The sequence below is a fragment of the Ictalurus punctatus genome, chromosome 10, assembly GCF_001660625.3.
Source record: "Ictalurus punctatus breed USDA103 chromosome 10, Coco_2.0, whole genome shotgun sequence".
Taxonomy (NCBI): domain Eukaryota; kingdom Metazoa; phylum Chordata; class Actinopteri; order Siluriformes; family Ictaluridae; genus Ictalurus; species Ictalurus punctatus.
The window spans coordinates 4,905,839-4,928,849 of record NC_030425.2 but is presented as its reverse complement, the minus strand read 5'-3'; the positions used below and the strand labels follow the sequence as shown (position 1 = coordinate 4,928,849).

Sequence of the window (23,011 nt, the reverse complement as noted above, 5' to 3'; positions counted from 1 at the left end):
CCGCAATCCATTATTTATCGTCGACCAGGTGCGTAACCTGTACCTGTTTAGAAACCCAGTGGAATTATTCATAATGATACCCGAGTCCAAGCGCTTATTCGAGAAGGCAGTAGGAGAAGAAGAAGAGTTTGGTGTCCTTACAGACGTTTCGAATTTGTGCTTGTGGGCTAAAATGATCATAACAAAATACATTCTGTTCTTATACTTTTAAATGCATCGATTCATTGTACTCACTTTTGTTGCCAGCGGTTTAGACATTAATGGCTGTGTGTTATTTTGAGGGGACGGCAAATTTACACTGTTACACAAGCTGTACACTCACTACTTTACATTGTAGCACAGTGTCATTTCTTCAGTGTTGTCACATGAAAAGATATCATCAAATATTTACAAACATGTGAGGGGTGCACTCACTTTTGTGAGATACTCTCTCTCTCTCTCTCTCTCTCTCTCTCTCTCTCTCTATATATATATATATATATATATATATATATATATATATATATATATAAATTATTTCATTAATAGGACATCTATTTTTTGAAGAAAACCATTCAATACATTACGGGTCATTTTGACCCCCTTTATGCATTTGTGAAGGGTTTTTTTGGTTCATGCATTGTAGGGTTAAATATCAAAACTCTAAAAGGTGTGTGTCGTACCTGACACCTAGTCGAACACTTTTCAGTTGGTTGTGTGACTGTAAATCATTCCCTTCAAATTCTATTGAAATTATAATCGTGTTTAACAATGTCGTATGTAACTTTAGAGACGGTCCCTTAATTTCCTCATATCGGCGAATATCGAACATCCATCATTCCCTTCAAATGCTATTGAGCTTTAAATCATGATATATTTTGTGTATGGGCCCATTCTGTAGTGAAATACAGGACAATATTTACATATGATTTAATAGCTTGTTTGAATAAATATCAGAAATCTAAAAGGTGTGCGTCATACCTGACATTTAGATGAACCCTTTACAGTTGGGATCATGACTGTACATCATTCCCTTCAAATGCTATTGAGGTTTAAATAATGGTATATTTTGTGTATGGGCCTATTCGGTAATAAAATACATGGCAAAATTAATATACGATTTAATATCTTGTTTTTATAAATATCATAAATCTAAAAGGTGTGCATTATTGCTGACACCTAGATGAACACTGTACAGTCGGTTAAGTGACTGTAAGTCATTCCCTTCAAATGCTATTGAACTTAGAATCATGTATAACAATGTCGTAAGTAACTTTAGAGACGGTCCCTTAATTTCCTCATATCCACGAATATCGAACGTCCAACCAACTTTATTCGAGTTCTCTGTTCACATGAAAACCTGTAGCCGCCCTTTGCTTTCATGTCGAGTCTTATCCAATCAGAAAGCAGTTCGTGTCTCAGCCGCCCACTGCATTCGCGCGCTCCAATCACCGCGAGCTGCCGAGAGTCCTCAGAGCGCGCCGCCATTTTGTCGGGGTATAAGAAAACTCCGCCAAGCCACAAAGTTCCTGGTTAGACCTCAAGTTCCTCTTTGTGCAATGGACGGGTAAGTTTTTTTTTTGTTACGCTGCGTTAAAGATTTATTAAAAGAATAATACTAATAATAATAAAAACAACCTTCGTCCAATTTTTTTCGCGTTTCTGTGAGTTTTACGGAATAGTTCATGTCGGTTTAGTGTGTGTTTATATTGATATATTTATAAGCTAAAAGCTAAGCACTCGCGGGTTGCGATGGAAACCAACTGAATCCTCCACGCATCACTGCCTCACTACTCGAGGTGATAACAACAGTTTAGAAGCGCTGAACTCACAAACCTTATTTTTCTTCTTCTAATAATACTAACTTGTTTCAGGCGTTTGTTTGTAGTTTGTAGTCCCCCCTTTTTTTTTTTTGCTTAGAAGGAACCAACTTTTTTGCCAGATCGTAGCCGACATAAGTCCCCGATTAGGTGCAGCAACGTTCCTGACCTGTTGCGTTGTCTGTCGTGTTACAGCTCACTTTGTATTATATTAACAGTAACATTAGCGTGATTATTTCCGTGTGTGTGTGTGTGTGTGTGTGTGTGTGTGGCATTGACATGTTTCTCTCCATGCAGCCGCCTAGAGACTGACTTGTATCCTATGGGATCGACTTACCCAGAATTAGAGTAAGTACAGTTTTCTTGGAATACTGTCTCAAGGTTCATTCAAATCATGACCTATTTTTATTGCTTTAACTTACAAAAAAATATATAAACTATCCTTTATTGGCCAAGACACAAATGTTGTTGTTGTTGTTGTTGTTGTTGTTGCAGCAAGTATAACTGTATGAGACTTCTTTTCTAACTTGCCTGAAATACACGTGAGGATTTGTTGTTGTTTTTTTGTTGCTCGAGAAGACTCTTTATAAAAACCTTAAATAAATAAATAATACACATCTGGTTGCTGAGGATTTAAGACTAGTTTTTAATTAGCTAACTAATTTAATTTCCTCAAGAGGTGATCTGACTAGAAGACTGGCATGGTGTGAAACAGTCGAGCTTCCTGTGTGTGTGTATATACGCCACGTTTTGCAAGAAGGGGGGAAGAAAAAAATGAAAGCACATGAGCTGCTCCCCCTTCTTCTTTTTTCTTTTCTTTCTGTGTGCGTGGTTTTTTTTTTTTGGTTTTTTTTTTGAGCATTTAGTTTAACAAGCTGCAAGTAAATGATGCTTGGAAGTTTGTGGACCCGGGCTGTAAGAGCTGCTCTGGGCTCGTGGTGTTTCCTGTAAACAGACGAACAGGATGTAGGGGGTATAAGGGCGTCTTAAAATGCCTCTCATATTTTCTTAGTTTTTTTGCTGTGGGAAGAGAAGAACAGGATGCAGTTTGGACCGTCCTATCCACCCCCAATATAATCTGCTCTGGGAACTTGGAAAATATTGCCCGAGCTTGTTAAACACCCTCCCCCCCTCCTCCACCCCCACCAAGAAAAAAAAAAGCCTCTTAGTCTTCTCATATGATAGTTTATGAAGTATGCCCTGCAGATTTATTTATCCCCCCGTCTACTTTGGGTAGTTCCTTCACGATGGTCCGATGATGTCCCAAATTAATGACATTTCTGCTCCGTTTAAAAAATAAATAATGATAATAAAAAAAGGCTTCACTTTCAGATTTGTTTTGAAGCAGCGATGGCTTGTGTTGCTTTTAATTCTGTGTAAAATTTGTCATTCAGTATATCCGTCTCTTGTCTGACGTCACCTTTATGTTCTTCACAGCGTTGTCCATGATATTGCAGTTGGAACGAAGGTAAGCATGACCGATTTTAAAGATTGTATTGCTGATTTATTGTTGTTCTTTTTTCCCCCTTTAGTATGCTTCCTGAGTTGCATGTTTGTGTATCTGAAGGGTGTAGATTTCTCCACTCCTTTCAAATCAGCATGACTTATCACTCTGCACCTCGTGTAGGCACGGAGGAGTTGGAGCTGGTTTGCCGAGTTTAAGTGTAGCGGGTGTCGTGTTTTTTCTTGTTTTTTTTTTTTTTCTGTCCTCTTTTGCCCAGTCATATTGTTCTGCTTAAGGATTTCAGGATGACGTTAAAGGTCTCGTGAATTTTCTATACTGATTTGCGTTAAGTATCAGAGCTCCTCTTGGAGCGTCTTCGACCAACCGACGTTGGTTAATGTGTTGTGTGCATTCCTCTCTGGTCTTTCACTAAAGATAATCATGTGTGGTATGTAGCTAGCTGGGAGGACCTGCCATGTTCAGAACAAAGGAGCGATTCATCAGCACCATTGACCTGACTGGCTTGTATGTTTTCAAAGTCATCGAGTGGCCCGAAACATTACCTTTTCTAAGACCATGAGATTTCTCTACAGTGTACACTTTTTGCTAGTCGGTTAAGTTTTATTTAGTCTTCTAATCATCTCTGCCTATCTGTGTACATGATGTGTACAATAATTCCTAGTATTTTGGTGCAGTGTTGTCTGAACACGTAAACAGACTGCCCAGATCTCTGAATTTCATTATCCATCCGAATGAGGCTTTAAAAGCGTATTAAAAAGTGCAGGTCCTACAGGTCAGCTTTTTTCCCCTGAACTAATTATTTTTATTGAAACAGATGTTTTAGAAAGTCCACATGGTTTAATTAACACAAGCGGGTCAGTTTTGCCTAGAAGTAAAATGCAGGGGTCATTTTGTAGAAATATTATTATTATTATTATTATTATTTTTTTTAATGAAAGGATGTTGTAAAGGGAGGCTTTTGTTTTTGCATCTGATCAGTTTGATTTGATCAGTGTAGGGGCTGGTTTGGATTATGCCGGCCGATTGTTTGCCTTAACGGTACGAGTAGACCTGTTTTCAAATGCATTCCTCAAAAATGGGCATTGGGTGTTGACACGATGCCATGAATGGAGCCTATTCATTACATGCAAATATGTTTGCCTCTCCCCTATGGACACACATGTTGCTCTTGGGTTTGTTCTGCTGATTAGAGAGAAGGCGGTTGGGGGAAGTGCTAATGGGTCAGGTCGCCGCTTACTCGATACACTCTTACCTCTCGTGCGTAATTTCATTTGAAAGCAGGTGTGCAGCGCTGTGCACTCCTAGGTTGAGGGGGGGGAGGGGAAAAAAAAAATCCTGAAAGCCTTAGAACCTCTATGCCTGGGGTGGTAAATCTTTCATGGACTCGAACAGTAGACGAAACATTACACCTGGACCCCGAAGACAATCGGCTCTGTGTATTCAAGCCCGAGAGCGCAGGGTTGGGTTTCAGTCACCTGCAGCCGTAGACGCGAGGTCTCCATGGTGAGCAAATGACAATCGGGTGCTCATGGTAACGGGCAGGTTTTTCACCATGAATCATTGCTGCCTCCCTGCCCCGCTCCCTTTTTTTTTTCTTTAACCGAGCTTCACATCACTTTGCCAGGCCCTGCCATATTGAGGTTTCAAAATGTACCAGTGTCCCTCCTGTTTTAACAGTTGAAGGAACTTTAATTAGGTTTCGTGTGTATGATTTTAATTGCCTTTGCCTGTAAGAGCATGCCTCGGTGAAGCAGGCTCAGCAGTCAGGCGGTCTTTTGTTTTTTAAGGTTGTAAAGGGAGATTTGGGAGTGGCTTTATTGCTGAAACCAATATGAAGTGGTTAAGCGGTGACGTGACGTTCAGCAAACATTTAGCCTACCCTCCCTTTCTCTCTCTCGCTCTCTCTCTTTCTCTTTGTGGCCCCACAGTCCTTAGTGGTGCCTTCACTCTACAGCCCTCCATGTGGTTGTAATTATTGATTGCTGTAGCAGTGGAATTTTAAATGTGTGGTGGAGGAAACATGCATGTGGCCTGCTCGGCTCCATTAGGCTGCTGAAATTGGGTGACATGGAATGGCTGACTGCCCGTGGAGTATTCTGGGATGGTGACATCCACTGTAATAGACTGTTGCTAAAAGCCCACTACAAAAAGCAAAAAAATGCAAATTTGTATAACTGCATCATAGTGGTGGTGGTGGTGTTTCACCCAACACCAAAATTAAACAGTACCAGTATGTGCTGTCTTTTTTAAATCTCTTGTGTATATCTTGCAAACGTGAGTCCTCCCACTCATTCCTCTTGTCTGATGACCCAGAAACCCTTGTATCCCTTGTAAGCTTGAATTTCCTTTCTTGTTCTCTTGCTGGTGGGGTTAGGGAATGCACACGGGGGGGGACCTACTTGTTTTCACAATGCCTACTTCCTGTCTGTTTTTTTTAACAAACATACAAAGTGGGTAAAATATAGCCCCGAGCTGTCCTTATTTGGTCAGCTAGCTGACTCTTGTAGAATTGTGACTACTCAGACACTTCTTGAATATTTCAGCATGTCCCTTCTTGTTTCCACTGTGTAGAAGCTTGTGTATTTGACTTGATAGTCTGTGTGGAATGTCTGTGAATATGTGGACTGCCTGGTTGCTATTTTGCCGTTGATTTTCAATGTTTTGTTTTGTTTTTTTTTTAAAGAGAGGATCTGACGAGCTTTTCTCCTGTGTTTCCAACGGGCCATATATCATGAGTTCAGCAGGTATGTTTCGGAGTAACATGATCTCCTCCTTGTGCGTGCGTCTCAGCAAAGTGGCCTAATGATGTGCTCTCTATCCCAGCTAATGGCAACGACAGCAAGAAGTTCAAAGGTGACATCAGAAGTCCTGGTATTCCATCCCGTGTCATACATGTACGCAAGCTGCCCAGTGACATCAACGAAGCTGAGGTCATTTCTCTAGGCCTTCCATTTGGTAAAGTCACCAACCTGCTCATGCTGAAAGGAAAGAACCAGGTATCCTCGTTGTACTTCTCAAAGCCTTTATAATGAGCGAGAATACTGAAGTGGGAATAAATATATTATATACACAAACAAACCAACCCCCCCCCTCTTTTGGGTCCCATTGGTGTGCTCTCAATCTATGTGAAGCTTTATTCTACATGAACTAGTTCTTGTACCACTAAACAAAACACTACATATGGGTTTGGCATCAATTTCTTTTGTTTAAGCCCCATGAACTGAAGCCGAAATGACTCAAACGCATGGTCTTGTTTAAATAAGTTACATATCAAGTGGTGGAAATGTGGGAATTGTTTCAGTAGTGTAAATCTGCGATTAAAACCAAGTTTGCTAAAGGTGTTTTAATTTGTCTAGGCTTTCCTCGAGATGAATACAGAGGAGGCAGCCCAGACTATGGTCAGCTATTACTCCTCAGTCACACCAGTGATCAGGAATCATCCCATCTTTATGCAGTACTCCAACCACAAGGAGCTGAAAACGGACAACTCCCCAAACCAAGTGGTACGTGCTCGGTAAAGGCTCGTGGCTTTCTCTACCAATCGTTCCCATTCTCCTCCCTCTGTGCTACTTCTACCTCTTATTTCAGAGTTATTGCACGCTAAAAATCTGCATATTTGACAAATATTGACAAACCGAATAATCAAAAATGAGCGGGGTTAAGTAAATATTCTAGAACTTGTCTGTTTAGTGTTTTGTAGTGCAGCTGTGATTACTGTTTCTCCAGCTGCAGTGGAATGTTAATATGGACCGCTGAACTTGTTTACTGGCTTTTGCATGAAGCTTGTTTTTTTTGGGGGGGGGGCAAAAGCTTATCCTTCTTTTCTAAACACATTCGTTGTGGAGACCTCATGCTGTTTGCACTTAATGCATTCTACAGCTGACGCTTATCTATCTACTCATTCCATTGGTGGGTCAGTGGTTTGAACTTCTGGTTGTGTAATCTGTTTAAATAAGGAGTCTTGTACTCTCGGGGGAACTTCACTTCTACACTAAGCATACAAGTATGTCCATTGCACTTTTTTTTTTTTTTTTTATAAATGTTTTAAATAAAGTTGCACTATAATCGCAATTATTCAGCAAATTAACTGGTAACAGGACAACTTTTTTTGTTTCATGGTGTGTGTATATATCTTTAAAGATAAGATGGACTTTAATAACTGTCTTGTGTTGTGGTGGGTTATTTACTCAAGTTGCATTATGACCCAGAGATGCAGTAGTTTGTTCCTTACGCAAATGGACATGACTTGGACTAGGCATTCATGTTCATGCCATCTTTCTTTAATTTTTAAAGGGAAAGCGAAAGCTGGATAGTTCAGGTAGATCACTCCTGTTGATGAAACGCTTTCTTCTCGGCCCTATTTTTAACATCAGAGGGCACAGGCAGCGCTGCAGGCCGTAAACGCAGTCCAGACGGGCGGCATGTCATTAGCTGGTGTAGAAGCAGGTGGCGTGAGCGGCCCTAGCCCTGTCCTCCGAGTGGTGGTGGAAAACCTCTTCTACCCGGTCACCCTGGATGTTCTGCACCAGGTAGATCCTTGTTTATTTAATAGACGCTATACCTTTTTTACATTTGATTTGCCTGTACTTGGTCGTTTGACTCTTTTTGCTGTGCTTAAGATGCCTTGTGTTGATGGTTTTAGAGTTTAATGTTGTGGTATCTTCCAAAGATCTTTTCCAAGTTTGGCACGGTTTTGAAAGTGATCACTTTTACCAAGAACAACCAGTTCCAAGCGCTCTTGCAATTTGCGGATGGTCTTACTGCTCAACATGCAAAGCTGGTGAGTGGCTCCATCTAGAGGGCACTTGTGTTAATATCCAGGATTTAAACGTTTAGTATTTATTCTCAGTATTACCTAAAGAATTCTGTATAAACATTTATTTTCTGTGCATGTGCAATCATGTACATTTTTTTTTTAAATTGATTTAACAGAATAAATTCTGTATACTGAATTTAGACTAATACGAGTAATGTATGACCAATTTGAAGCATTTTTCCTTCTTCAGAAGTGCACTTAACTTGCCGTTCTGTAACTTTGTGGTCTTTTACGCAGGCCCTGGATGGACAGAACATCTACAACGCGTGCTGCACTCTGCGCATCAGTTTTTCCAAACTCACCAGCTTGAACGTGAAGTACAACAACGACAAGAGTCGGGACTACACGCGGCCTGACCTGCCTTCGGGAGACGGCCAGCCTGCTATTGAACACCACACGATGGCTGCGTTCGGTAAGATGTAGCCCGCACCCGAGCGTCATTTCGTCATCTTTTATCTTCTTGGTCTCGGTTCATGTCTGAAGCAATGCTTTTAATTGTTCTTATGCCCAGCGTGAATATTTTTCATTTATGTCTACAGCTACTCCTGGGATCATTTCTGCTTCACCGTATGCCAGTGCCCATGCCTTCCCCCCAGCTTTTGCGATTCAGCAGGCTGCAGGTCCGTCGACATCACAAGCTGTTCTACTTGCATTTACTTGCTTTGCCTAGACTAAACACCGGTCTCAACTGTTGGACCATTGTGCTGATGTGCATCTTTCTTGCTCTGCCAGGCTTGACCATGCCGGGTGTTCCTGGAGCCCTGGCCTCTTTGGCGTTTCCCAGTGCAGCGGCTGCTGCAGCGGCAGGCCGACTGGGTTTCCCTACACTTCCTTCCGGTCACTGTGTCATGCTGGTCAGCAACCTGAATTCTGAGGTTAGTGACCTGCAGCTACACTTCTTAGCAAATAGGCTTCTTGGTTTCAAAAAAACTCATACCGGGTTTTTATGTAATGTTTTAGTGCTGGTTGTTTAAAGAACTGTTTTTAAATTTTTTTTTTTTTTTTTTTTTTATGTGAAATAATTTCAAATGTAGAGTACTACCCATAGGTTGGTTTGTTTATTTATATACCAATACCAAATGTGGTCCAATAAAGCAGTTAAGTTTTATGTTAATTGTACTGGACTTGAATGCATTCTGTATACTGCCCAGAATGGCACTTCTAAAATTTCAGGTAACTAAAGCTTTGCTTTTCTTTCATCCCATTTGTAATTTCATAACATTTTAGTTACTTTAATCTGCTTTTTATTTTATTAAAAAAAAAATTTCCAAAGCTGATCCCTTTTAGTAGAATTTTCTTACCCATTTAAACAAGTTCATCCTAAAGTACTGAGCGAGTCCTTTTGTGAAAGTTTGGCAGCTTCATAACGTTCCCAAACTAACGAAAGTGGCTCGTTTGAATTGAAGTCTTTCTGTGCATCCGTAGAGTTAAAGATTTTCATTATGTAATGAACTTGTAAATGGTTTGATTATTCTTTTTAAAAGGTTCTAGCAAATAAGCGTATCTTTCTTTGTCTTGAGCAATGTATTAACTAAATTTTTCGCAAGGAAAAACAGCACTTTCCTGTGTTTTGGATTAGTTTCTTTTACAAGATAAATTGACCACTATTGTATTTCCATATGTATACTGACTTTGTTTTTTACCTCCTCTTCTCTCCCTCCCCATTCCCCATACCCCATTCTTTTTCTTTCTTTTTTTTTTTTTTTTTTTGTCTTTTGCAACCATGTTTGCCTGCCCAAATGGCTGCCCACATGTGCTCCACTCCATTTTTATTTTTTACATCATCAAACACGCACATACATACGAACATACTCGCATTGAACACGATTCACTCCTTACACTCTCATGTCCACCTCTCCCCTCCTCTTTCTACTCCCAATCCATTAACCATCTTCATGATCCAACCACCGTTTTTTCGCCATTTCCCGTGGAACTGCCTCCTCGCTGTGGATATGTTGAACCTCCATTCTGCCTCCGATCTTTACCTCTCCCTTCTTCCCTCCGCTGCCTTCCTCTGCTGTCCTCTAAAGAGAGTTACGCCCCAATGCCTCTTTATTCTTTTCGGTATGTTATCCTTAGCATCTTTTTGTTATCACTTGTTTGTTCTGTTCTTTCAATTTCTTCCCTCACAAGGCAATTTGAGTGCGTGTGCGTGCGTGCGAGTGTGTGTGTGTGTGTGTGTGTGTGTGTGTGTGTGTGTGTGTGCTGCTGGTGTGCGTGTGCTGAGATGAGATACAATCCAAAAAGTTGCAGCACTCGACAAAACTCTGTAGTTTTTAGGCACGTTTTGATTTGTCCATTATGGTGCACTTCACAATTGACAGAGTTGCTGTATCTTTTTGAGCTTTAATAGACTGTTTATTATTTATGATGCATGCTTTTGAAATTGTTTTGCATGTCTTTTGAGGGAAGCTTTTAAACTTTGGTTAATAGTCAAGACTCCTGTCATTTATCCATTTGTTAAAACATTTTTTTTCCCTCTCCCCCCACCACCAAACTTTTTTTTTTTTCTTTTTTTTTTTTTTTTTTTAAACCTGAAGCTAGCCTTCTCGCAGCGGAGTTTCACTTTTTCTCAATTCATACATCCTTAAGGATGGCAATGCAAAAGTCCATTCCTCTTTCAGTGTCTGTAAAATTGCCCACTTTTTTTTATTTTTTTTTTTCTCCCCCCATCTGTCCTTTTGGCTATAATCAATCATTTATTTATTTATTTATTTATTTATTTATTTATTTATTTATTTATTTATTTATTTATTTATTACCTAAGTACACTGGATTTACTTGGGTAGACCTGTACGTAGGTCATGTCCAATTGTCGTGTCTTGATTGTAACCCTAAGCTTATTGAGAATTTTTTAATGGTTGTATAGTACGTTTTATTTCACCTCTAACCATATTTCTCGTTTCTCTTCACCAGGTGTATATGGTGATGTTATAAGAGTAAAAATTATGTTCAACAAAAAGGAGAATGCCCTTATCCAAATGTCTGATGGCACTCAGGCTCAGCTAGGTGAACATCTCCCATAATTTTGGTTCTTTTTATAAACACTGAATTATTAGATGCAGCTTCTTATTTTTCTGGCATCCACTTTACCATTTAGACATGATGTGTCTCCATGCAGGTATAAGGAAGTTCCTAGGCACGTGTTTTAATCGCCATGTTGTGCATGCCGTTCTCGTTCTCTAGCTATGAGCCATTTGAACGGACAGAAGTTGTATGGACGGGCGCTGCGCATCACTTTATCCAAACACACGACCGTTCAGCTGCCACGCGAGGGACATGAGGACCAGGGCCTCACTAAGGATTACAGTAACTCTCCTCTTCATCGCTTTAAGAAGCCTGGCTCCAAGAACTACTCCAACATCTTCCCGCCATCCTCCACACTGCACCTTTCCAACATCCCGTAAGACACGACACGATACGGTTTTTCGTGTAGTAGTTCGCTTTGTAAAAAGAGCCACATGTTAACGTGTGCCTTATCTTTTAATAGCCCTTCAGTCGTCGAAGACGATCTCAAGATGCTTTTTGCCTCTTCTGCTGGTGTGGTCAAGAACTTCAAGTTTTTCCAGTAAGTTCTGTACCGTGCATTAGACTTCATTGGTTAATTCTTCTTCAGGTCCCCCCCCCCCCTCACACCATCTGTATCTCTTTTGTATGCGAACATGTCTTCTACTTTCAGGAAAGACCGCAAGATGGCTCTGATTCAGATGGGTTCAGTGGAGGAAGCAATCGAGTCCCTTATTGAGTTCCACAACCATGATCTTGGGGAGAACCACCATCTTAGAGTGTCCTTCTCCAAGTCCACTATTTGAACAGGATAAAAGTGACTGCAGCTGGTATGAGTCATTTAAAGACGTACAATAAAGTTGAGATGACTTCTCCAAGGCCTCAACCACAAAACTTTCGTCATTCCACTATTGTATTAAGTAATATATCTAGTGGTTCATATGTAACATTTTAAGTTTATTTTTTATGCCTGTAAGGTTGATTTGTCTATCTATAATCACACCTTTTGAGCCTTTAATTTTCAGCTGATTTCATTTCGCATTGGTGGACCCTTGCCTTGAAAGTGCTGCTGAATACCCCCCCCCCTCTCAGAAGTACTTCTTGTGCCTTACGTTATCTTGCAGTTAAGCGCTGTATGATATCATACCATTTAGTATAAACAATATTTTGATATGACTCACCAATGTTTCTAAAGACTTTCCGATCCATTTTGTATGCTTGTGTAGCTGAATGAGATTCCATTTTGTTTCCTACAGCTGCAGGACTTTTTGATCAATCACAGCCTTGAGGCCAGTTCCTTTTGCTTTCTACATTCCCAGTAGCTTTGAGTCTTATCACATACTGTAATGATAGACATAGACTGTTTACATTCCTTTTTTTTTTTTTTTTTTAATTATTTAATGCAATAATTTGTGTACAAATCATATTGTAAGTATGTTTGGGTTTTGATGCTGTTGGCCATCGCATGTTGGCCTTTTGGTCTGTGGCTCTCACTTCTTCTTTTCCTACACAATTTATTCTGTACTTTTTTCATAGACCTTAAGTATTGCCTTAATGTATCACAAGGCATTGTTTTGTAACTATTCTATTGTAATGCCTGATATATTTGGTGTATTCTTGAATCTTTTTTTTTTTTCTTTTCTTTTCTTTTTTTTATATAAATGTACACTACAGCTTGAAACCAAAGCCTTTATTCAGCTTTCAGTCATGAGCCTAATGTATTCCTCCCAATTAGATTTGGCCGTGTGTGTGTGTGTGTGTGTGTGTGTGTGTGTGTGTGTGTGTGTGTGTGTGTGTGTGTGTGTGTGTGTGTGTGTGTGTGTGTGTGTGTGTGTGTGTGTGTGTGTGTGTGTGTGTGTGTGTGTGTGTGTGTGTGTGTGTGTGTGTGTGTGTGTGTGTGTGTGTGTGTGGTTTTTTTTTAAAGTATGTTGTCATTTGCTTTAGGGTTTATTACAAACCAGTAACCATTATGATTGTGCTTGCTGTAAGTCCGCTCTCTTTTTCCTTCTACTACTAAGATGACGTTTTATTTGCAGTCCTGCAATCTGTGTATCTTCTTCACATGCTTGTGACAGGATATGGGTTTTTTTTTTTTTTTTTTTTTTTTTTTCCCCCCCATTTCTTTTAAATAGATCTTTTTAATCTTGGCCACGTATACAGTAGAGGGTTTGTTTGTTTGTATGAAAAAGGACACTCTGGACTTTCATAAGCATATTAGGTTTTTGTGCATGGGACCAATGTCATTACTTTTAATCATTCCACAGGACAGATTTCCTAATCTTTACTTTTTTAAGTTTTTAACGTGAAACCTGTGACCGGTTGCCATGTTTTGGAGGACCATATAATCCAGTCCTTTGAAAATGGCGGGTCTTATGCATCTGCACAGCATTTGCCTTATAACGGTTTTTATGATGACTTTTTTTTTTTTTTCCCTTAAAGAGGATAGATGAGGTGTAAATACTATTTTTATACCACAGTGTTAAAAAGCAATAGGGTTTTTTTGTTTGTTTGTTTGTTTTGTTTTTTATATATATATCTGAAAGCAAATGTATATTTTGACTACAGTAATGGACCGTGAGCATGGGGGCGGGGGGGAAGAAAAGAAATTGGATTTATTAAAACAAAACAAAAAAGGTAGGAGTATACAACCTTTTTCCAAATCTAATGTTTCTTTAACAGTCCTTCAGATGGAGGTTGTACTTTCTATTTATCGTCATTAAACATTTGTTTACTGGAATGCCGTCTAGGAGTTATTTCATTGTTGTGACTAGTATTTAATAGCCGAAGCTCTTTTTCCGTTAGGTTAGATCAGCAGTCAAACAAACAAAGTGTATTCTTTAGGCAGGGGCTTGCGTGTTATGCGTTCGAATGCAACAGGATCATCCTCCCAGAATAATGGTAACAATCCGAAATGATCATTTGTGCACACACTAACCCTTGTAAATGGAAAATTAAATGTTGGTATGAGTATAATCTCTATACAAAGAAACCATAAGTGTATTACTGCCACAACTTATTTATGGCACAGAAGGAGTTTTGTTTAATTTATTTATTGGCACAATTAACTTTCTTTCCTTTCTTTTTTTTTTTTTTTTAAGTTATATTTAACTTAAATATTAAATTATATTATTAATATTAAATACGGGTTTAAGGTTTCACACGGACATTGATACACAAAGTATAGGAATTGTAAATAATGTAATTTATTCATTTAAAAAGGCATATAAAGAAGAGTCGGGGGTGTTTTTAATGAAGAAAAAGGAATTTGTAATGAATTCATTTGACTTTTTAGAAAAGGGTTAGTGGCGGACCAAGCCAGACAACATTTGCTCTAAATAGGAGCGGATTTTTGCTTGAGCAACCTCCTCAAGTGGGCTTGAGATGGTATCTAACGAAATAATTGCCTTTGTCTGTGTCTGTCACCACAGGATAAACAAAGTGAATGTTTTTGCCTGATCCTTTTTTTAGGAAAGTAATTAATGGATTAATTAAAGACGTTTTTATCTTTGACATGCACTGGATATTTCAACGAAATGAAATTGTAAAGCCCCTTTTTCTCTCACACACACACAGTGTTCACAAAGCAGCTTCGCAGAAATCTGGCTGTAGATTTAGTTTTAGCAAATGAACAAGCCAGAGGCAAAAGTGCTCCTTGAAAACTCCTTGAGAAGACATGAAGAAACCTTGAGTGGAATCATCTGGGTGACGGTGGATAGTGGGACTAGAAACCCTGACGCTTCTGTAAACTATAAAATCCAACAGTATGGCGTTGAAAGGATTTTCAGCATAAAGGTCATTGTGATTACAGCAGATGGTCTTGGGTACTAGAGTATCCGTGTGAAATTATCTACTGAAGAAAGCGGAGGATCCATGTAGGACCAGCCAAAGCAGCAGATAGTGAGTCACAAATGTAGAAGCTCCAAGCACAAGTGTTCGCATGAATCGGGCAGCTGAGAGAAGCAGTAGAGGTGTGTCAGGATCATGCACGATTTTACCGCATGACGTAGACGCAAAGAATGTTGTGGAAGACGTGACCAGTCACTTGCCAGCGTTCCAGCCAATCAGAATCGAGTACTCCGACCATGGTATAAAGAATAAATTATCCGTCTCGTTCATGTTCATTACACCTGTGACTGTATTTCACGTGTGTGTGTGTGTCTTCCTTATGAATGTCAAGTCTGGGCTAGAAAGAAATCAGCCCCAGGGCCACGTCCTCGTACAATTATGACCATTTGTGGTGCTGTTATGCTTGATTCCGGAAAAATCCAAAATAATTCTTTGGAAGATAAAAGGACCATTTCTACCAGCCTTTATTTCTTTACTGAAGATAAATAAACACAGACAAATGTCGCCAAAAAGACTTTTATCTTTTTTTATTTTTTTATTTACGCTAGGGGGCGTAGTGTGCTGTTTGGATATTTATTAGTACAGTGCCCTCTGAAACTATTGGAACGGAAAGGCCGATTCGGTTTTCTGTGCTGTACGTTTGTGTGTGAGATCAAAACACGGACATGAGACGAGCGGTTAGGATTTCAGCTTTCATTTCCTGGTGGTTAACAACATAAAACATAGAACCTTTTGTATCGGAGCACCCAACGTTTAGACAAAAGTACACGGACACACAGATTGATATAAATTAAAGTGAATGACACTTGATATTTGGTTGCATGTCCGTCGCTTGCAGTAACTGCATCAAGCTTGTGAGTCACTGGCATCGACAAATTGTCGGTTTCATCTTTTGTGTTGCTTTCCCGGGCTTTTACTGCAGCGTCTTTGAGTTGTTGTTTGTTTCGGGGAGTTTCAGGAGGTGAAATGCTGCTCACTTGGGTTAAGGTCTGGTGATTGACTTGACCAGACTAAAACCTTCCACTTTTCCCCCCTCGGTAAAGTCCTTTGTTGAGTTGGCAGTGTGTCACGGATCGTCATCTCGCTGTATGACGAAGTTCCTCCCGATTAATGTGGATGCATTTCTCTATAAATTGGCAGACAGAATGTTCCTGTAGACTTCTGAATGCACTCCGCTGCTACCATCATGAGTTCCATCACCAATAAAGATCAGTGAGAATGTTCCAGAAGCAGCCGTACAAGCAGCCCAAGCCATGACGCTACCTCCACCATGTTTCACAGATCAGCTCGTATGTTTTGGATCACTTTGGACTTTCCATCACTTTGGTAGAGGTTAACCGTGGTTCCAGAACTTTTCTGGATTCATCTCTGTTAATCTTTGTGAATTCCAATCGGGCTTTCTGATTCTTACTGCTGCTGAGTGGTTTGCATCTTGTGGTATGGCCTCTACATTTCCACTCTCAAAGTCTCCTTCAAACGGGGGATTGAGATAACTTCACCCCTGCTTAGTGGAGATTGTCGGTGATGTCATGAACTCTTGTTTTGGGGTTTTTCTTCACAGCTCTCACAATACTTTCATCATCAGCTGCTGTTGTTTTCCTTGACCAACTCATTCAGTGGCTGTTTTCAGGACATTCTAAATTGTTGTATTGGCTATGTTCAATGAGTGTGATTAGTGCCATGGACTCTCAACAGATAGACACAGGTAGAATAAACACATGCAACTCTGTCTATTAATTTAAATAATAAAAAAAAACTTTAAACAGACATTTATTTTTTTTACACAGGCCATGTCATCATGTCAGACAAAAGAGGGCAAATAAAATGAAAAATCTATGAAAGTCTGTGAAAACCCTTCCTGAACTAATCTACAGTGTATATAAAAAGAAAAGATTATAACAACAACAATAACATGTTCACCCCTTAATTAAAATCTTGTTGAAACACCTTTTGCTTGTCATACAGCCCTCAGTCTTTTTCGGACAGAGTAAACCGATTTAACACGTCTTACTTTGCCAATTTGTTCTCACTCTTGCAAAAAATGCTCCAGATTAATCAAATTGCAAGATCTCCTGTGCATGACTTTCTTCAAGCCAATCCATTGAAGGTTTTTGACAGGACTTAGATCTGGGCTCTGATTGGGCCATTCCAAAACATTCTCCTGAAGCCATTTCTTTATTGACTTGGATTTGTTCTTTGGGTTGTTCTCGTGCTGGAAGGTTAAATTATTCTTCAGCTTCAAGCTGTCTAACAGAGGCCTGCAGGTTTTGTGCCAAAATCTGTGATTCCCTCATTCTCGACCAGCTGAAGAGAAGCAGTCTAGCACGATGCTGCCACCAGCATGCTTCACCCATGGTCATGGTGTTCTTTGGGGTACACCCTGGACAGAGTGCCAATCCATCACAGGGCACAATCACATACACATTCACACACCCAGTCATACACTACGGACAATTTGGAAATGCCAACCCGCCTACCACGCATGTCTTTGGACTGGGGGAGGAAACCGGAGTACCTGGAGGAAACCCCCGCAGCACGGGGAGAACATGCAAACTCCCACGCAGGTTACTGTTAAGTTTATTTAATTGAACTTTGTCACATTAAAGGTGGGAAAGGATCTGACACGATTTATTTATTTATTTAGTTTTTACTACATCACAAAAATCCTACCATTTTAACAGGGGTGTGTAGCTTTGCATAAAAAATGGATGTAAATAATGTACATAAATGCATGGAATTGGATAAGACACAACAGAGGCTCGAAGACAGAATATGAACTGGTTCGTGTTTAGAAAGTAGAGCCTTTGTGATTAAATAACTAATGAATTAATCGATTGATTATTTTATAACCACAGCAAGTTATATAGTCTACGACGATCGCTTAAATTGGTGCTAGTGTTATTCTTGATTATTTTCAGTCCGGACAGAATTGGCTGGTGCACCGAACGTGATGTCGTCATCATTCAGAAACAGGAAGTAGCGTGAAAAGCGTTCGAGACGAGATAGTTAACCGGATTTTAAGTCGTTGTTTATCCGGTTCCATTCAAAACGGCGAGTTTTCTTGTACACACACCTGTACGTACATTTTCTTGTAAAAGGAGCCGCAATGAAAGAGAGAGTTTTCTTTCTGGTTTATTATTTACTGACCGTTTCGTTGGCCGAAAACGACGTTCTTACACCAGCGTCGAAACATGGAAGCGGTACAATTAACGTCACTACTCACAAACCCGCGAGCACGAAACACAATGGGAACTTTACTTTAAACAGTCTGGAATTGGACGGCTCTATGATCCAGAGGGCTTTGTATGTGCTTATCGGCATCACTATTATAGGAGTACTTTATTTCCTCGTCCGAGCAGTCCGGTAAGTCTTCTCAAGTTACGCTATTTACGTTGCGTAACAGCGGCGTATCTACAGTACAGTACGCTTAAAACCGAACGTTAGTGCTGTTGTGAATAGCCTGACATGTCCTTATTGTAGCGTAACACTTGGACAGGCTGGAAAAATGCGTAATGTAAACAAACAAAACTACCAAATCTGTCACACACTTTCTACTAATATCTTTAGGATACCACTGTGTTTTTTTTTATTATTATAAAAAATAAAACTGTTTCCGGCTTTAGAGAAACCCGTTATGAGGAAACAGTTTAACGCTGAATCCTGAACAACAACAACAACAACAACAACACACCCTCCTATAAATTCATATAAATCACCGAGTTTTCATTTTAATCAGTTAATATTGTCATTCTTTTCATAGTACAAAGCAGTTATGGGGTTCCTGCGTCACATTAAGCCAAGTCAATCTGTTTACTTGACTAACGTTAAAATGTTTGTGTATATGACAACGTGTGTGTGTGTGTGTGTGTGTGTGTGTGTGTGTGTGTGTGTGTGATTTATGTCTATATTCAAATGGTTTTAGTCTGAAGAAATCTTCCACCCCGAGAAAAAAATATGGACTTCTGGCAAACTACGACGACACAGTGGAGATGGCACAGCTGGAGAGTGACGAAGATGACAACACTGTGTATGAAGCCAAATCACTGAGAAGGTGTGTGTGTGTGTGTGTGTGTGTGTGTGTGTGTGTGTGTGTGTGTGTGTGGAGACCAAAATGTCTCCTCAAGGGTAGGAATGTGTGAGAGACATTTGGCTGGTCCTCATGAGGAAAAGTAAAAGAGGCAGTCCTTTTGGTTACTGAGGTGAAGGTTGAGGTTAGATTTGAGGTGCAGCTTTACGTTAATTAGCTGCATCGATGGTTACGTTAAAGGAAGGTCCGTATAGAAAAACAAAAGCGTGGATGTACTTCTTTAGACTTTAGCCGCAGTCCACGTTTACACTTGTAGTGTGTTTTTTGTTAATGCGGTCGGCTTGCTGACTTTTTTTATGTGTTTTTGTGTTTTATCAGATGATTCCCGAGGGCAAAGAGGACGATGAAGGTAATGAATCTGTTTTTCAATATAGTTTTTTGCATGTTATTAGATGTTATCGTTGTGCGGTCGGTGTAAATGGGCCAGTAAGACATCAATTCCAGGGCTTTCTCTAGGTTTTCAGAGGGCTGAGGTGCTGTCTGGGGTTTGGGTGGTGGTTGGGGGGGTAACTTTATTCAAATTAGATTGGTTTCAACCATTATCGTCAACGTATTTGTCGACGAAAGCTGGCAGAACACGTCGTACTTCTAGTCAGAAGTCTATTCATTTCACCAAATAACATCTTTGAGATTTAATGGAAAAATCTACTGTGTGTTGATCACCTTGACCTGTACACACTGGAAGAATAAACATGTTGAAATACATGCGTAACTATTTTTGAACATGCCGCCAAACGACATAAAGAGAATTTCTGGGTTTGAGCAATTAAATTCTAAACACTTGGCAACTGAATTACTTTTCCGATATAGCGTGTTCAATACTTTTTTTCCCCGTGTCATTCCACTTTATTATGCATAACTTTATTTACGGACTTTAATGTTGTGAGTTCTTTATATTTACAGATTTCTTGAGTTAATATTGAAGTCTGGTGGAAATTTCATGTGAATAACCTCATTGGATATATATTTGATGCAAAAAATGCCAATGTGTCCAGTGCTTATTTTCCCCACTGTATATAAAAGCTAAGCATATGTTAGAACCCACAATTCCTTGCGGCCCGGGCATGCGTTTTTATCTCCTTTCAGTGGATTTTCCGAATAAGGCGTTTACATGCAACGATTTTCCGATTAAAACGGACATGTTCCAGGGGCGGGAATCAGCATTTGGGGAATCAGAATATTGTCTTAATCTGAATCGGGTAATCAGATTGCTGATTTTGTTTACACGACTCGAAACGAATCGGCATATTGTTTTGATCCGAATCGGGTAATCGGATCGCGTCTACACGACTCGATACGAATCGGCATATTGTTTTGATCCGAATCGGGTAATCGGATCGCGTCTACACGACTCGAAACGAATCGGCATATTGTTTTGATCCGAATCGGGTAATCGGATCGCGTCTACACGACTCGATACGAATCGGCATATTGTTTTGATCCGAATCGGGTAATCGGATCGCGTCTACACGACTCGAAACGAATCGGCATATTGTTTTGATCCGAATCGGGTAATCGGATCGCGTCTACACGACTCGAAACGAATCGGCATATTGTTTTGATCCGAATCGGGTAATCGGATCGCGTCTACATGACTCGAAACGAATCGGCATATTGTTTCGATCCGAATCGGGTAATCGGATCGCGTCTACACGACTCGAAACGAATCGGCATATTGTTTTGATCCGAATCGGGTAATCGGATCGCGTCTAGACACGGTCGAGTAGACCGTGTCTTCAGAAACACACTGAGCTTCTTTTGGGACGCTACTGCATTTCGGAACAACACATTTATATGAAAGAAAGAAAAAGATGTTACGTGTGAACACAGCTTAACTTTGTTTCGCTACTAATCCACGTTCAGTTCAGTCGAGGTGTCTTTACGTAACGTCAACTAACTAGCTTTTCTGGCTAACGGAACGTAATTCGGCACATGAATATCTAAGTTAGCGAGGTTAGTAGTTTGTTTAGTTCAGAATACAGCTGCCTTAGAAGTCTGGTTTATACTGTGACGAGCCCTGTTCCTTATTCTTCTTCTTATTCTTCTTCTGTTTTTTAAAATAACTTTCCGCTGTCGCCATGATTGTTGTCACGATCTCAAAAACAAAACTCCGACCTTACATTCGAAAGAATTTACTAATCTGGAAAATTCAGAATGCTGGTACACAAATCAGACCTTCCAGTAGGTTCGAAGGCTACCTCGGAGGCTTTTAAAAATTCAAACGCTAGACGTCCGAGGAAAAGGAGTACTCGATAACTGTGTAGAAGAGTACACAAGCAGGTGGTTTGAGAAAATGCTAGTTAGTGTAGTGAAGAGTTGGAGGAAGCGTCACATGGCGCTACATCGCGGGGACGTAATGACGTGCGCCGTTAATCCATCTACGTTCTATAACACGTAAAACGGGAACATGAAAAGAGTGTTCTAAAAGCGACTCATGTAAACACCTTAATCAGAATATTGCCTTATTCAGAATAAGGTCAATGATTAGATTACTGCTGTCAGTGAGATATTGAAATGTATTGCATCACTGAACCCCAGCTATCCATAGATAGCAGATTTTAGCGCTCTCCTCTAAGCAGCCATCACTGATCATGCCTGTTTTTTTTGTGTGTTTTTTTTCCCCTCTCCCAGCAATAAAGTGGATCGGACCAAAAAGACCATCTCGGAGTTTATACGTTGGAAAGATGGACCTCGGGCTGTGGTGTGTTTTGAGTAAATCCCGTTATCTTTGTACTCTTTGATACTAAAACTGCTAAAGAGACGTCTCTGCAGCTGTGAAACTGTGGGATGAGTTCTGTAACAGATAAATTCCTGGAGGTGCCATACTGTATTTGTGTCATACTGTGTGTGTGTGTGTGTGTGTGTGTGTGTGTGTGTGTGTGTTTTCCCCCTCATCTTTGCTTTCAATGATTTTGTTTTATTTTCCTTCTTCATGCTATGACCTGCATGCTAATTTACCATCGCTGCATCCAGATATATGATCTAATATAACAGAGCTACAGGATGTTATATTATTATTATTATTATTATTATTATTATTATTATATTGCTTTTCAATTTAACATCAGTATTGCAAAAGCGAGTAACACGATCACGATTAACAAACGAAACACACCGTCACGGCCGCGAGGCCGCGTTTTCTTAATTAAAGCTGGGTTATACAGGGTTATCGTGCCGTTCTGGAAACTGATGGACTTTATTTTATATATTTATATATGGACTCGTTAGAAGTCTAGAAATTCAGATTAAAAATAAATAATTTTTTGTTTTGTTATCGGAGTAAATCTTTAGCTCTCTGCACTAACAGAGCATCTCTAATGCGTGTTCCGTCTAATGTTTTTTTCTTTTTCAGTATACAGAGTTATAATTTTCTAAGTTAGAAATGAATTCTGCAGAATGGTTTTCTTTTCATTTTTTTTTTTTTCCTTTCTTTTTTCATCTGAAAATGATGCGTCTTCTATACTCGGGGCAAAAAGAGTTAGGGTTGGGTGGGTTTTTTTTTTTTTTTTTTTTTTTCCCAGCTTGCTTATCATCTGTAGGATGCCATCAAAACAATGAAACCAAACCGAGTTGCAAATTTAACCCTAATTTACCTTAATTATTGCAAAATTGTAGAGGAAAAGCTATCTATCGCTAAATAAAAAAGAAAATACTCAATTTAATGCTTTTTTTTTTTTTTTTGCCTCTGAGTGTAGTGCTCTGAGTGTAGTGGAAAGAAAAAGTTTATATATATATATATATATATATATATATATATATATATATATATATATATATATATATATATAAAATTTGTAAACATTCCCTTAAATTAATTTCATGCACCTCATTAAGCCTTAACATCTTTTTTTTTTTTTTTTTTTTTTTTTTTTTTTTAAAATTGCTTTTTCTTCTCTGATGGAACGGATGAAAGTGTGTTGATAATCGATGGCATGAGAACCTGTTTTTTTTTTTTTTTTTTTTTTTTTCTTTTCCATGCACTGACGATGGCT

General features: G+C 39.5%; 2 protein-coding genes across 2 annotated transcripts; both read left to right on the top strand.

Annotated features, from left to right (window-relative positions):
* The first annotated feature begins 1,450 nt into the window (after nt 1-1,450).
* ptbp1b (polypyrimidine tract binding protein 1b) lies at nt 1,451-13,823 on the top strand. Its single transcript, XM_017477735.3, has 16 exons — nt 1,451-1,546; nt 2,097-2,147; nt 3,237-3,267; nt 5,948-6,008; nt 6,088-6,260; nt 6,621-6,767; nt 7,638-7,793; nt 7,934-8,044; nt 8,318-8,492; nt 8,620-8,700; nt 8,813-8,955; nt 10,111-10,144; nt 10,997-11,089; nt 11,267-11,483; nt 11,571-11,648; nt 11,760-13,823. The coding sequence occupies exons 1-16, from the start codon at nt 1,539-1,541 to the stop codon at nt 11,890-11,892; spliced, it is 1,692 nt and encodes a 563-aa protein (XP_017333224.1). The 5' UTR covers nt 1,451-1,538; the 3' UTR covers nt 11,893-13,823.
* Nucleotides 13,824-17,865: 4,042 nt separating this feature from the next.
* On the top strand, nt 17,866-21,842 carry fam174c (family with sequence similarity 174 member C). Its single transcript, XM_017477807.3, has 4 exons — nt 17,866-18,295; nt 18,855-18,983; nt 19,338-19,368; nt 21,651-21,842. Exons 1-3 carry the CDS (start codon nt 18,039-18,041, stop codon nt 19,339-19,341), a joined length of 390 nt encoding a protein of 129 aa, XP_017333296.1. The 5' UTR covers nt 17,866-18,038; the 3' UTR covers nt 19,342-19,368; nt 21,651-21,842.
* Nucleotides 21,843-23,011: the final 1,169 nt, after the last annotated feature.